Source organism: Phocoena sinus, chromosome 4, assembly GCF_008692025.1.
Source record: "Phocoena sinus isolate mPhoSin1 chromosome 4, mPhoSin1.pri, whole genome shotgun sequence".
NCBI classification, from domain to species: Eukaryota; Metazoa; Chordata; class Mammalia; order Artiodactyla; family Phocoenidae; genus Phocoena; species Phocoena sinus.
The window spans coordinates 89,714,236-89,730,102 of NC_045766.1; the positions used below are offsets into that span (position 1 = coordinate 89,714,236).

Sequence of the window (15,867 nt, forward strand, 5' to 3'; positions counted from 1 at the left end):
GAGGATACATATTAGGCAAAGAAATGACAGGAAATTGTTGAGTGCCTTCTAAATTACTGAGATTAAAATCCTCTTAATTTATTTTAAAACTATTTTTTAGTCTGTTTATATTCAAATTCCTTTCGAATGCTTTCTTAATAATATTTAGTAACTTAAATCCTTTTTCTAGTACCTACTCTTAAAGCTTTTTGCCTATGAGTGTTCAGGCCACCACAATTCAACAAGTATTTATTGATCACCTATATTAATAGTACTGATTAGGTTATTATAAAAACATTATAAACTTGTCTCTTCTCCCATGGGCACTAAGTCACTGGCATTTCAATCATTTGCTCTGGCTAAGTAGACCATCACTAGTGCAAACACAGGATAGACAGAGCTGTTTCTCAAAGGTGTGGCTCTGCATGTATGCTTAAGATTTAACATGTAAACAGATCAGTTTTGTCTACACCTCTATGCCCCACTGCCCCATCCCCAAAAACATGAACGTTAGTTGAGTGTACGGAATCTGCATTTATATTGTTTCATGTTTTACTAAAATCTTTCCAGTTCCCCAGAGATTAGCAGAGTTCCCCTATCTTATTTTAGTGGCCCTACTCCCAGAGATTCTACTTTCTGAGTAGCTCTGGGATGGAGCCTTAGATTTTCACAAGCTCCCAGGTGATGCTGATGTTGATGCTGCCTGTCTAAGAACCACATTTTGAGAACCACTGTCTTACATACTTCTTTTTTTAAATTTCTTTTATTTATTTTTACTGGAGTATAGTTGCTTTACAATGTTGTGTTAGTTTCTTGCTGTACAGCAAAGTGAATCAGTTATACATATACATATATCCACTCTTCTTTAGATTTCCTTCCCATTTAGGTCACCACAGAGCACTGAGTAGAGTTCCCTGTGCTATACAGTAGGTTCTCATTAGTTATCCATTTTATATATAGCAGTATATATATGTCAGTCCCAATCTCCCAATTCATCCCACCCCTCCTAACCCCCTTGGTAACCATACGTTTGTTCTCTACGTCTGTGACTCTATTTCTGCTTTGTAAATAAGTTCATCTCTACCATTTTTCTAGATTCCACATATAAGCAATATTATATGATATTTGTTTTTCTCTTTCTGACTCACTTCACTCTGTCTGCCACTCTCTAGGTCCATCCATGCCTCTACAAATGACCCAATTTTGTTCCTTTTTATGGCTGAGTAATGTTCCATTGTATATGTGTACCACATATTCTTTATCCATTCCTCTGATGACTGACATTTAGGTTGCTTCCACGTCTTGGCTATTGTAAATAATGCTGCAATGGACACTGGGGTGTGTGCACCCTTTCGAATTAAGGTTTTCTCCAGATATATGCCTAGGAGTGGGATTCTGGGTTATACGGAAGCTCTAGTTTTAGCTTTTTAAGGAACCACCATACTGTTCTCCATAGTAGCTGTACCAATTTACATTCCAGCCAACAGTATAGGAGGGTTCCCTTCTCTCCACACTCTCTCCAGAATTTATTGTTTGTAGATTTTTTAATTTTATTTTATTTATTTTTTTTTTTTGCGGTACGCGGGCTTCTCAATGTTGTGGCCCCTCCCGTTGCGGAGCACAGGCTCCGGAAGCGCAGGCTCAGCGGCCATGGCCCACGGGCCCAGCCGCTCCGCGGCACGTGGGATCCTCCCGGACCGGGGCACGAACCCGTGTCCCCTGCATCGGCAGGCGGACTCCCAACCACTGCGCCACCAGGGAAGCCCCTGTTTGTAGATTTTTTGATGATGTCCATTCTGACTGGTGTGAGGTAATACCTCACTGTAGTTTTGATTTGCACTTCTCTAATAATTAGTGATGTTGAGCATCTTTTCATGTGTTTGTTGGCCATCTGTATGTCTTCTTTGGAGAAACGTCTATTTAGGTCTTCTGCCCATTTTTTGATTGGGTTGTTTGTTTTTTTGATATTGAGCTACATGAGCTGTTTGTATATTTTAGAGATTAATCCCTTGTCAGTTGCTTCATTTGCAAATATTTTCTCCTATTCTGAGGGTTGTCTTTTCGTTTTGTTTATGGTTTCCTTTGCTGTGCAAAAGCTTGTAAGTTTCATTAGGTCCCATTTGTTTATTTTTGTTTTTATTTTCTTACTCTAGGAGGTAGGTCAAAAAAGATCTTGCTGTGATTTATGTCATAGAGTGTTCTGCCTATATTTTCCTCTTAGAGTTTTACAGTATCCAGCCTTACATTTAGGTTTGTAATCCATTTTGAGTTTACTGTTGTGTATGGTGTTAAGAAGTGTTCTAATTTCATTTTTTACATGTAGCTGTCCAGTTTTCCCAGCACCATTTATTGAAGAGACTGTCTTTTCTCCACTGTATATTCTTGCCTCCTTTGTCATAGATTAGGTGGCCATAGGTGTGTGGGTTTATCTCTAGACTTTCTATCCTGTTCCATTGATCTATATTCCTGTTTTTTGTGCCAGTACCATACTGTCTTGATAACTGTAGCTTTGTAGTATTGTCTGAAGTCATGGAGCCTGATTCCTCCACCTCTATTTTTCTTTCTAAGATTGCTTTTGCTCTTCGGGGAGTTTTGTGTTTCCATACAAAGTGTAAAAATTTTTTTGTTCTAGTTCTGTAAAAAATGCCCTTGATAATTTGAAAGGGACTGTGTTGAATCTGTAGATTGCTTTGGGTAGTATAGTCATTTTCACAATACTGATTCTTCCAATCCAAGAACATGGTATATCTCTCCATATGTTTGTATCATCTTTGATTTCTTTCATCAGTGTTTTATAGTTTTATGAGTACAGGTCTTTTGCCTCCTTAGGTAGGTTTATTCCTAGGTATTATATTCTTTTTGATGCAATGGTAAATGGGATTGTTTCCTTAATCTCTCTTTCTGATCTTTCACCATTAGTGTATAGGAATGCAAGAGATTTCTGTGTATTAATTTTATATCCTGCAGCTTTACCCAATTCATTGATGAGCTCTAGTAGTTTTCTGGTAGCATCTTTAGGATTTTCTATGTATAGTATCATGTCATCTACAAACAGTGACAGTTTTACTTCTTCTTTTTCAATTTGGATCCCTTTTATTTCTTTTTCTTCTCTGATTGCCATGGCTAGGACTTTCAAAACTACGTTGAATAATAGTGGCGAGAGTGGACATCCTTGTCTTGTTCCTGATCTTAGAGGAAATGCTTTCAGTTTTTTTCACCATTGAGTATGATGTTCACTGTGGGTTTGTTGTATATGGCTTTTATTATGTTGAGGTAGTTTCCCTTTAAGCCCACTTTGTGGAGAGTTTTTATCATAAATGGGGTTGAACTTTGTCAAAAGCTTTTTCTGCATCTATTGAGATGATCATATGGTTTTTATTCTTCAATTTCTTAATGTGATGTATCATGTTGATTGATTTGCATATGTTGAAGAATCCTTGCATCCCTGGAATAAACACCACTTGATCAGGGTGTATGATCCTTTTAATGTGTTATTGGATTTGGTTTGCTAGTGTTTTGTTGGGGATTTTTGTGTCTATGTTCATCAGTGATATTGGCCTGTAGTTTTCTCTTTTTGTGGTATCTTTGTCTGGTTTTGGTATTAGGGTGATGGTGGTCAAATGAGCTTGGGAGTGTTCTTCCGTCTGTAATTTTTTGGAAGAGTTTCAGAAAGGTAGGTGTTAACTTTTCTCTAAATGTTTGGTAGAATTCGCCTGTGAAGCCATCTGGTTCTGGACTTTTGTTTGTTGGAAGATTTTTAATCACAGTTTCAATTTCAGTACTTGTGATTGGTCTGTTCATATTTTTTCCTGGTTCAGTCTTGGAAGGTTTTAGCTTTCTAAGAATTTGTCAGTTTCTTCTGGGTTGTCCATTTTATTGGCGTATAGTTGCTTGTAGTCGTCTCTTATGATCCTTTGTATTTCTGTTGTTACTTCTCCTTTTTCATTTCTGATTTTGTTGATTTGAATCCTCTCCCTCTTTTCCTTGATGAGTCTGGCTAAAGGTTTACCAATTTTGTTTACCTTCTCAAAGAACCAGCTTTTAGTTTCATTGATCTTTGCTATTGTTTTCTTTGTCTCTATTTCATTTATTTCTGCTCTGATCTTTATGATTTCTTTCCTTCTACTAACTTTGGGTTTTGTTTTGTCTTCTTTCTCTAGTTGCTTTAGATGTAATGAGAGGTTATTTGAGATTTTTCTTATTTCTTAAGGTAGAATTGTATTGCTCTAAACTTTCCTCTTAGAATTGCTTTGGCTGCATCCCATAAGTTTTGGATTGTCGTGTTTTCATTGTCATTTGTCTCTAGGTATTTTTTGATTTCCACATTGATTTCTTCAGTGATCCATTGATTATTTAGTAACATATTTTTTAGCCTCCATATGTTTGTGTTTTATACAGTTTTTTTCCTGTAATTGGTTTCTCTTCTCATAGTGTTGTGGTCAGAAAAGAAGCTTGATACTTCTAAGTGCTTAAAGATAAGGGTTATCTTTGAAATCTGCCACTGCAGCTTTTGTACAACTCTACGTGTGTAAGTGTCCACCAAACAACACCCACTTATTTTTTTTGTTTTTCTGTACAAGACTTCAGGGCCAAGTTCCATTTGCTTTATTACCATGTCTTTAAGCTTTGGATATGCTTGTTAAATTTGTTTCACCCACTATGTCACCTGTCACCACAAAGACATTTGAAGAGAAAGGGGAACTAAAGTTTTGTTGTATATGCTTAGAGAGCCTGCTCAGACTCTGTATTTACTGTATATTGGAGAGGGAATTGATTCTCAAAGGGTCTCTTCTGACCCCATTCCCCATATCAGTTGGGCTAGGAATCAGGACCAGCTTGGAATCTACCTGAACTTTTCTTTTAGATAGTTAATATCTAAGATACAAGTTTAGTATCTTACATGTATATATTTTACATCCTTATATACATTTAATATTTAATATCTTTAAACGAGCATATAAAAGATGAGATGTCAAAAATATACGTTAATGTGATTGGTCCCTGGAGTAGGTGAGAGTATTCTATATCTGTCAGCCTCTTATTTTTGTCCATTTTAGTCATGTTACTCAAAATTTCCATTAACTCCTTCCAGTGTCTCTTTATTTCAGATATGCCACTTGGGACTGTTTCTTGTTATGTTTTTATGTTTATTTATCCCCAGGTTCACAGCAGTGGCATCTTTCTCTCTTTTTTTCTTTTCTTCAGTGACTCTAAAAGAGGTCCTATTTTTAAATGGCATCATCAAAAAACAGATAACATTATGCCCTACTTTATGCACACTACTAGGCTTTTAAATACCCTTTCCTGCGTTAGTCTTTCTATAGAGCTTAGCATATTAAGTATGTGAAATCTGAAAATACCTTTTTTAATTACAACTTTTATAATTATTAACTTTTAAACTCTTTTATTTTTCTAAGGAAGAGGAGACAGACAATGAAGAAAACTTTATTGATCTCAGCGTTTTGAAGGCCCAGACCTATCGCTTGGTAAGTTACATGGGATACACACAGGACCAACAAGCAGTCAGTACACATATTCTGCTAGAAATTGAAACAAGTAGAAATCATTCTTGGCCATTGCTTTGTGTGTCATTTGAAAAGTAGCTCTCGAAGCTGTTTTTCTATATATACAATATTATAATTATAGCAAATATACAAATCAGAGGGGCAAGTGGGAAAGCCTTCTGTCCATACCATGGAATATCAACTCAGGGCTTCTCATGTAAACTGGAAATAATTGATTTGCCTTATGTTATTTTTTTATTATGGAAAAACATATATAGTTCAAGTTATTTTCCATTAAAATGGGCAGTATTGAATGGTCTTGATTATAGGAAATACTCAAATGGTAATTCTTTGAAATAAAATGGTTTATATTAAGACTGGTATATGGATAGGTAGTCATATGTTGCTTCAAGTCAGTTTTTGCTCTGTTTTAATTAGGAAATAAATCCAGCCTATGAAAGAGAACCCACTCAATGAGATATTTCAAAAGTACATTTGGGATTTTTCTGTTTTCCTATATGTATGTTATATTTCAATAAAGTGATACTTATTGCATGCTCAAAAAAGTACGTATGAAACACAATCTTATTTGTTCTTTATTTAATTATTCTTATCTCAATTCTACCAACAAGTTTGGATCTAGTTTTGGGTTCCTGTCATGAAGACTTCCTTGGCCACCTCACCCCACACTGATCTCTTCACTTATCATTCACTGCCTTAGTATTGTTAGTCAGCATTAGTCAGTATTATTAATGATATGTGTGCGTTTTCTGCCCAACTTGAGATGTAATATAACATAACGTTGTGGCTAATTTTACTGAGTGTGTGAGTTGACTTTGAGACTTTCAGTACTTAACCAGCTGTCTGACCTTTGGCAGGTTTCCAACCTTCTTGTGCCTTATCTTCCTCATCTGTAAAACGAGGATAAAAATATTAGCTTTTATGTAGAGTTTTTAAAGATTAAAAGAGTTACTACATCTAAAGCATTTATAACGATGTCTGGCACATAGAAAGTACTTAAAAGGTGTTGGCAAAAACCAAAACCACACCTTCCCCCCACATTCCTTCTCTCAAATCTGACTTGTACAAGCTCCTTGCTAACACGGATAACTATCATTTTTTATATTCTCCATAGTATAACACAGAAGATTCTGAATAAATGCTTCTTAAATGAAAGAATGTATTTTTTGTTGCTCAATTGAAAATTATTTCAGAATGATGTGTTAACATTTAAATCCAAACAGATAAACTCCAGTTGTAACAATACATTTGCACATCACTTTGTAGTTTTCAAAGTACTTTAAAACACGTTTTTTAGTTACCTTGTAAGGCATTTGAGAAGATGTTATTTTCATTTTACAGATACAAAAACTGAAATTTATCACCTTGGGACAGTTTGATCTTTTAAAAAGCTAATAAATTACAGTGGCTTAATTTGAACTCAGTTTCTCCAAACTCCCAATTCTATTGCTTTTTCTCCTTTACCTTAAAACAAGAGTTCAACAGGGTAGATTCCTATCTTAAGCAAGGACACTATGGTGCTTGGTGTTCCTGTATGTGTTGAAGATGTGATGACAGAGTTCTAAAGTATGAAGAAAAAAGCATAAGTAGCGATGCATACACCGTTATTCTTAGAAAGAAGCTGATATTTGTACTCTTCATTCTTATGTTGATGGTATAAATAGAGGCCGGTAAAGGCCACCTGTAATTCCCTCTGGGCTAAGTAGTTTGAGTATTAGGAAGGAGCAAAGTGATTTAACTTGCCTTTACCATTACTCTAAGTCCCTATTGGTCCTGATTTCAATTTTTCACTTCAATTAAGCTGTGTAAGGATGGGTTTTCCCCCTACCTATGACTTTATAATTATCTAGGTATTAGATCCTTTGGACAATGATTATATAACATATACCTTTTTGAACTAAGACTATGTATGGTTTCATTTTCACAAGAGGAAGAAGTCTGAACACCAGGTGTTTGTGGATGGTCAGCCATGAAGTACTAATGAGGCAGAAAACCCTTTCATATTTTAAAAAATCTGGCAAGTTTATGATGTTGCCCACTAAAGCCATCTGCCTGAGACAGCTGTATCTGACTACAGCTTGCGATGGCTCAGGCTGCTCTTTCCCCAAGACAGAATTGCGCTATAGGTTAGTAACACAGATTTAAGATTTTGTGTTTCATGCAGCATGTGGGCTCACAATGCAGAAGAAATATTATTTTACTAAAGTTGATGTGATGAATTCTGCACTAGAGCAAGAATGATGGATACTATCTAGGAAATTGAGGTACTAAATGTATACGTGACTGCCAGCCCAGCAATGTGCGGATTACAACAGTCCCCCTCTACCTGTGGTTTTGAAACAATAGATGTTTCTCCAGTCATTCTCTAATCCTCCCCATTTTATTGTTCTTCACAGACTTTGGCATTGTGTTCATCTGATTTGTTTATTGTCTATCTCAACCAGTAGGTTGCAAACTCATCTAGAGCAGAAGCTTTTTTAACTGCTTTTGTACCTGTGCCTGGTGTGTAGAAAGTGCTCAGTACTGAATAATGTTGAATGAATACACACGTGAATGAATGCTATTTTATATTTATAGTTTTATGAGAAAGTATAGTTTAATCTTCATAGAGAAAAGAACTCAGCAATAATTGGGTCCTCTTCTATGTACTGTGTAGGATAATACAGGGAGAAATCTACTTATATTCCTTTCTTTCATTAAATAAAGCAAAGTCTAGGCCCTGAAAAGTGTGCCCTTAAGTATCATGGTGACTCAAGAACCTGGGTGTACATGAGCATTTTCCTGAGATTTCTGGTAAATGGAGCACGAGAAAAGGTAAATGAAAGAGACATATGTTGCAGATTGTGTTCTCTGGAAGTGGACACTGAGACCCAGTTTGGGATGCAAGATGTTCATGGTGAAAGGCCGGGGTGAGAAGTGTTGCCTGCTGGGCCGGTCGCCGGAGGCAGTCTGCCCTGGGAAGGGTGCGGCCCCAGGTAAGGTGGCTCTGCAGGTGGGACAGAGCCCGAGGGAGCTGACAGCCGGAAGCCGGCTGCTGGCCACCTTGCCCGCAACTGAGCGCAAGTCCTTCCTTGAAGGGAGACCCTAGAGGTCTAGCTTCCTGACTCCCACTGCATAATTGAAGCCTGTATCCGCTAATTTGAAGAATTTGTGAAGAGATGCTGTGTGCCCATTGACTAAACTTTAAGATGTCTGCCTAATCAGACTGTAACGCAGCAGCAGTATTTCATGAGCACTGAAACCGGTGTTCTAAGAAAATGGCGCTTCCTATCAATCACGAACGCTTACAGTGATGGCACTGGTTTGTTGGGAAGCAGGTGTTTTTCAGAATAGTTATTTACTTTGAGGTTTAAAAGTATTTTAAAGCCATTTTTGCTGTGATTTCTTCCTCCAATTCTGTTACCCCATTGTGGTTTTACCAATAATACAGGCATACCTCATCTTGTGGCGCTTCACTTTATTGTGCTTTGCAGATACTGTATTTTTTACAAATTGAAGGTTTGTGGCAACCCTGCATCAAGCAAGTCTACTGGTGCCACTTTTCCAACAGTATTTGCTCACTGTGTCTCTGTGTCACATTTTGATAATTCTCGAAATGTTTCAAATTGTTTTCAAATGTTTCAAAATGTTTTTCATTGTCGTTATATTTTTACAGCAATTTGTGATCAGTGATCTTTAATGTTACTGCTGCAGCTTGCTAAGGGCTCAGATGATGGTTAACATTTTTAGTGATAAAATATTTTAAATTAAAGCACATACCTTATGTTTTTAGACATAATGCTATTGCACACTTAATAGACTACAGTGTATTGTAAATACATCTTTTATATGCACTGGGAAACCAAAAAATTTGCATGACTTGCTTCTTTATTGTGGTATTTACTTTATTGAGGTGGTCTGGAACCAAACCTGCAATATCTCTGAGGTATGCCTGTACTTTGCAAGATAATAACTTCTGCAATTAGTGAAGGATTGCTTTATTTTTCCAGAGTTTGATTTGCAGGTTAGTTATTGAAATTTTGAATTTTTTCTTAGAAAGAAAAAAATATGGATGGATATTAGTCTTTGAAGCTAGCCCACAAAGTTCTACACTCTTTCTGTCCCTCTGATTTCTGAATGTTCTTGAAATCTGAAATTGAGCAGAAGTGTCCCTGAGAGTGGCCATGGTGGGAGGGACACTGGTGTGGAATTAAAGCTCTGACAGTTGGGCAGAGCCTGTGAGGGTTAGGGGTGCGGTAGAATGTTCAGAGATGTGAGGGGTGGGAGCAGGGAAGGAAGGCTCTGGTGGCAAGGTGTTCGGCAGGTGTTCTGGGTCATTTCTGTTTCAAACTTGAGTATGCTGATTGGAAAGTACCTGGATGTTCATGGTAACTATGCTGTAATTATGAGTGGTCTCTGTAGCTCCCCTCCATTCTGAAGCTCAGTGGAATCACAGCAGTAGTGTTCTGGCAGCATGATGCAGATGTGTCATTCTTCTCCCCCAGTGAAAAAAAAAAATGATGGGAGGGAAGCTGTGTGCTCTCTGAATTCTATTTTTAAATGCCCATCACTTCATTTCAAAACATTTTTTTTCAAACATGCCGTAGACACCATTCTTCCTTGAGATGCTAAATTTGAGGTTTTAGAAACCAAATCCTGAGTTATACAGCGTAAAACCAACTATCTCAAAAGGTTTAAACACAATTGGTTTCTAATTACTTAGCAAAAAATTCATTGTACCAAGAATGAGAGAATTTTTATCTTAAAAAGCAGAAGCTGTAAGGAAGTAAAAATCTGGGCGTAGAATAAAAATCATCATTTCAGTTTTAGTTTAGGATGTCATTGTGGCAAGCCTGCAATATTGTGATCAAAAGGGGGAGAAGATGGATCTACTTCGATTAATATCTTAAATACTTTACATTTTCCTCATTTTACATATGATTTACACTTTACTCTTCAACAAAATGTCCTTTCTTAATACAGGAAAAAAATACCATTCTACAACACAACGTGCCCCATAGGAGGCCCCTGGTTCTGATTCCTGCTCGAGGAAAATGTTTTTTCTTCTCTTTTCCTGAAACATTTGGGTGTGAGTTCTCCTATCTGGGCTCTGACTGTGGGAAGTCTATCGTTGGTGTTTCACAGAAGAAACAATTAAAACGCCACATGTTCGAGTGTGATGGAACACATTGCTGAGTAAATGCTTTTATTTCTCTGGTAGCTAGCTCGTACCACCCCATCAGTTTTACATCTGGAGGTGAATAGGAAATGTAGGTTAGAGAAAAATGCTGTACTCCTCACTGCTCAGAGGAGGCTCAAACAGCAGTTCTTGCTGGGTGTAAAAGACACTTTTACTTGATCTTTAGTGTAGCTTTTGAACGCACACTTGAAATAGGAAAGATCCTTATTTTCATTCGTGGTGTTATTGTGAGCCTAGAAAGAAGTAGGAAGCAAGGACTTTTCAAGGTCCCTTCTAGCTCTGAGTCCATACCTTCAAGGTCAATGCTACAGTGGAAAAGCAGCCTTAGATAAAATCCTGACCACGTGTCACTAGCCATGTGGCCATACTGATTTATCCTCTCTGTAACTCAGCTTTCTTATCTGTAAGATGGGGACACAATTCAACCAAGGGTTATTTTAAGATTAATAGAACTTGTGCACCACACCTAGCATGGTGCTGGCCTAGAGTATACATTTGATGCATTTCTTATTTTGTATAATTTTTTACCTCTCTTAGAGACTAGAATTAGTTACAAACATTCTTAGGTGCTGTAGGAGAATAGAAAAAGCCCCAGTCCCTCAATACAAATAAATTTCTAGATCACCATGAGTATTTTTGAATAAGAAGCTTACGTAGCATATAAGTTATCAAGAAGGTTGCATCTTGTTGTAAATTAGGAAGCTCTGCTGATAGCATGGCTTTATTTTCATAATCTGTCACATGAATTATTATTGAAGTCCCACTGGACTCAATCTGTGGGGTCACGTAGGGTCTCCCCTGCGGAAATGACTAAGGGGAATTTAATGAAAAGTAATACAATGATTTTTTTTCCGGGAATCATTTGAAAGCCGTCCTTTTATAAACGGGTAGGTTGTATTTCCTAAATCAACACTAACAGCCTATATTTATTATGTAATTCAGTATATTAGATGCATACCCAGAATGTGTGCTTTTTTTCAGTCCTCCTCTGCAAACGTACAACCTTTAAATACACCCACCCCCACCCATCCCCCCCAACAGTGTTAGTGCTTTGAATATCTGACTAATGATTCATTTTCATCCAGGACATCTAGTTAGTTACTAAGACCTCTGGATGCTGCCTTTGAAATCTCTCTCATCTTCATCTCCCCACCTCCCTTTTCCAAAATAGTTTTCATCTCGCTCCTCAGTCTTACTTACCAAAACGTGACTTTAGTCAGATCATTCTGAATTCAGTAACTTTTGATGGCTTTTCGTTGCCTTCAGGACAGTTTATACAGATTATAAAGCAATACATTTTTGGTCTGGCTTTCAAAACCCTTAGCAATTTGACCTCTGTCCACATAGCCAACTTTATTTTCTTTCACTGGAATAACTTTTCCAGGTTAAGTTAAAGAGGACCTCTCGTAGGTTTTGAAACACCTCAGGAGTATATCTGCTCTCATCCCATCCTCTTTTCCTTTGTCTCTTACCCAAAATGCCTTCCCATCATCTCTCTACCTGACTCTTCAATGTTCAAGGTTCAGCTCAAACTCTGCCCTCTTAGTGATACCTTCCCTTCTCACCCAGCCCCATTTAATCCTATGATCCACAAATGTACAACCCACAAATCTTCATAAGACACAACTAGAGGGCTTCCCTGGTGGCGCAGTGGTTGGGAATCTGCCTGCCAATGCAGGGGATGCAGGTTCGAGCCCTGGTCTGGGAAGATCCCACATGCCGCGGAGCAACTGGGCCCGTGAGCCACAATTACTGAGCCTGCGCGTCTGGAGCCTGTGCTCCGCAACAAGAGAGGCTGCGATAGTGAGAGGTCCGCGCACCGCGGTGAAGAGTGGCCCCCGCTTGCCACAACTAGAGAAAGCCCTCGCACAGAAACAAAGACCCAACACAGCCATAAATAAAAATAAATTAATTAAAAAAAAAAAAAAAAAACAACTAGCATGTTCTTTTATGAGGATTTTTTATCATTTTATTCACTGTCCCTGGAGTAGCACAGTACCTGGTATATAGTAGGTACTAAATAAAGGTTGGTGGGCTAAGTTATTTTACCTTGTTTGTAACTTTACTTTGCCTCCCCTCTGGCTTAAAGGACAAAATTCACATTCCTCAGCCTGTCCTCTAAGGTCTTTCACAATATATTCAGTATTTTTTGCTCCCCAGTATTCACCTTTTTAAGCCCCTCGTCTCTCTTCTCGTGTGATCTTCACAAGCTGTGTTCATTCAATATTTCATATTTTGGCTTATGATGCTCTCCTGGCTATATAAACCCTTGGCTTGCCTTTTCTGCCTGTTTACATCCCCAACTTCCTTGTAAAGTTAAACTTAAATCTCACCATCGCCATTAAAACGCACTTCTCTCTCTTATTCAAACTCCTGAAGCATTTACCACCTGTACCAGCTAGTTTTTGGAAGTTAATTCAACATATATTTTTACTTGTTTTTATTGAAAAAACTTTATTGTTTTTAAAAGGGAAGTATATTCATTGGGTTTTTTTTTAATGAAAGCACAAAAGAGTACAAAGAAAAAATTAAAAATTTCTTCAAATCTCAGCTCCCGGATATAAACATTATATCCCTTTATGCATAATTGCCCTGAGGTCATGTAAGATGCTAACATTTAATGAATCTGGATGAAAGGTATATGGGAATTCTTTGTGCTACTTGTGTAATTTTTTGTGTAAGTCTGAAACAAATTATACTGACACAAAAATAGATTAATGAAGTAGTGCAGAGTTCATAAAATAATCCACATATACAGTTGTATTAGTATATGAAGCAATGCAAATCAATCAGGAAAACTATTCAATTAAATGGTGATAGAATAACAGGCTATTCATTTGGAGAAAAAAGATGGACTCCTCCCTCATATCTTACACCCAAATAAACCTCACATGGATCAACAAATTAAAAAATGATGAGGCACAAGAATATGAGTGGCAAGTGTAGTATTCATGGGTTGAAATAGGCATGATAAAGCATGGCAAGAAAACTAAAAACCATAAAGGAAAAATACTAATAAATCTGAACACATAAAAATTAAAACCTTATATATGGAGGGGTGGGGAACACCATAAAGTTAAAAAACAAGTAATAAACTGGGCGGATATAGTTGTTACCTATATGACAAAGGATTGATAGGCGTACAGTAAGGTGTTTCAGAGCTTGTGCTCTAGGGTAACATTGCCTGGGCCCTGCCACTCACTAATGATGTGACATTGGGAAAATTACCTAACTGCTCTCTACCTCATTTTTCTCATTCGAAAAAAATAGGAATAAGTCTCCTTTGATTCATGGTGTTATTACTGGGCACTTAACCCATATGTAAAAGTATCTAGTACCAAGCGTGGCATATAATAATGATAATTATAGCTGCTAACATATATTGAGGGCTTACTATGTACCAAGTATTGTGAAAGCCTTTCAAATACATCATTTAATTTAATCACCATATCAACCCTTCCAATGAGGAGAGGGTACTATTATTATTCCCATTTTACAGATGGGAACCCTGAGGTTTAATGACAGCTAGTAAGTGATGAAGGGGGGGTTTGACCAAAGACAGCATTCCTGATTCATCCACTTAACATTTACATCATGCTGTGGTGATTCTCAAGACAACTTAGTTCCCTTTTCCCTGAGTCCTGGGAATATTTACTCTTGACAGTTAATTGGATTTTCATGTTCCTCTCAGTAAGTATATGAATCGAGTTCTTCAGATGTATTTGAGCACTGATATATCCATGTGGTTACAATCTCAAAAGAAACCATATAGAAATTTGTTCCATTAAAAAGTTAGACTTATTTCACACTCTACAACAGCAGTCCCCAGCCTTTTTGGCACTAGGGACCGGTTTCGTGGAAGACAATTTTTCCACGGACCGGGGGCGGGGATGGGATGGCTTCGGGATGATTCAAGTGCGTTACATTTATTGTGCACTTTATTTGTATTATTATCACATGGTAATATGTAATGAAATAATTATACAACTCACCATAATGCAGAATCAGTGGGAGCCCTGAGCTTGTTTTCCTGCAACTGGATGGTCCCATCTGGGGGTGATGGGAGACAGTGACACCCGAGGTGTGTTGATTATGTCCAGTTTACTCCGTGATCTCCTTTTGATTGCTGTCACTGCAGAAAACCCTGCTTCACAAAGATAGGGTGTTGGAAACGGAAGCAGGCTTTTCAATGCTTTTGTGGCAATCTCAGGATACTCCGCCTTGACTTTAATCCAGAACGTATGGAGATTTGAAGTCTCAAACAAACTTTTAAGGCCACCATCATTTGCGATCTCAAGCAGTTGATCCTCTTCTAGCACGGACAAAGTCAATTGCCACTCACTGGTAGGATTTTGATATGAGTTTGCAAGCAATTGATTTATTATAGTCCCTGTGCAGTCAAACCTCTCTGCTAATGATAATCTGTATTTGCAGCCGCTCCCCAGCGCTAGCATCACAGCCTCAGCTCCACCTCAGATCATCAGGCATTAGATTCTCATAAGGAGTGCGCAACCTAGATCCCTCACATGCGCAGTTCACGGTAGGGTTCACGCTCCTATGAGAATCTAATGCTGCCGATGATCTGACAGGAGGCGGAGCTCAGGTGGTAATGCGAGCAATGAGGAGTGGCTGTAAATACAGATGAAGCTTCACTCACTCACCGGCCGCTTACCTCCTGCCGTTGTGCCTGGTTCCTAACAGGCCACAAATACAGGTGTGCGGCCCAGGGGTTGGGGACCCCTTCTCTTGGTATTGACCAAGTATAGTATTTGAGCACTGGTATATCTATGTGGTTGCCATCTCAAAGGAAAGAAGCCTTTTAGAAATTCATGCCATAAAAAGTTAGACTTATTTTGCATACTCTGCAACACCAAGTATAATGTCTACATTAGTTCCTCCAGACATACTTCCAGGGATACTTTCTTTTGGTTTTATTTTGAGAAAATAAAAAGTCAGAGATGGTTTTATCTTAGCACTTAGTGTACCAATGTAGCTAAAGTAGTTAAAGTAGTAGCAAAGGTAGTTTGATGTATTAAATAGAAATAATATTGGAGGTTAAATTGTCGTTCAAAAATAATTTCATATTTCCTATTGGAAAATTAAATTTATTTTGTGTTAATTTGGGGAGCTTTCTTTTTACCTTTTTTGATTTGTTGGAGCATAATTTATTCAAGTCTTGGTTCA

At 37.7% G+C, this 15,867-nt stretch overlaps 1 protein-coding gene across 1 annotated transcript in view; it reads left to right on the forward strand.

The window, feature by feature from the left end:
• Nucleotides 1-15,867, forward strand: part of IFT57 (intraflagellar transport 57) — a 60,916-nt gene that overhangs the window by 10,805 nt on the left and 34,244 nt on the right. The window contains exon 5 of the mRNA XM_032631047.1: nt 5,397-5,465. Within this exon, the coding sequence (XP_032486938.1) occupies nt 5,397-5,465 (69 nt within the window). The remainder of the gene's footprint in view (nt 1-5,396; nt 5,466-15,867) is intronic.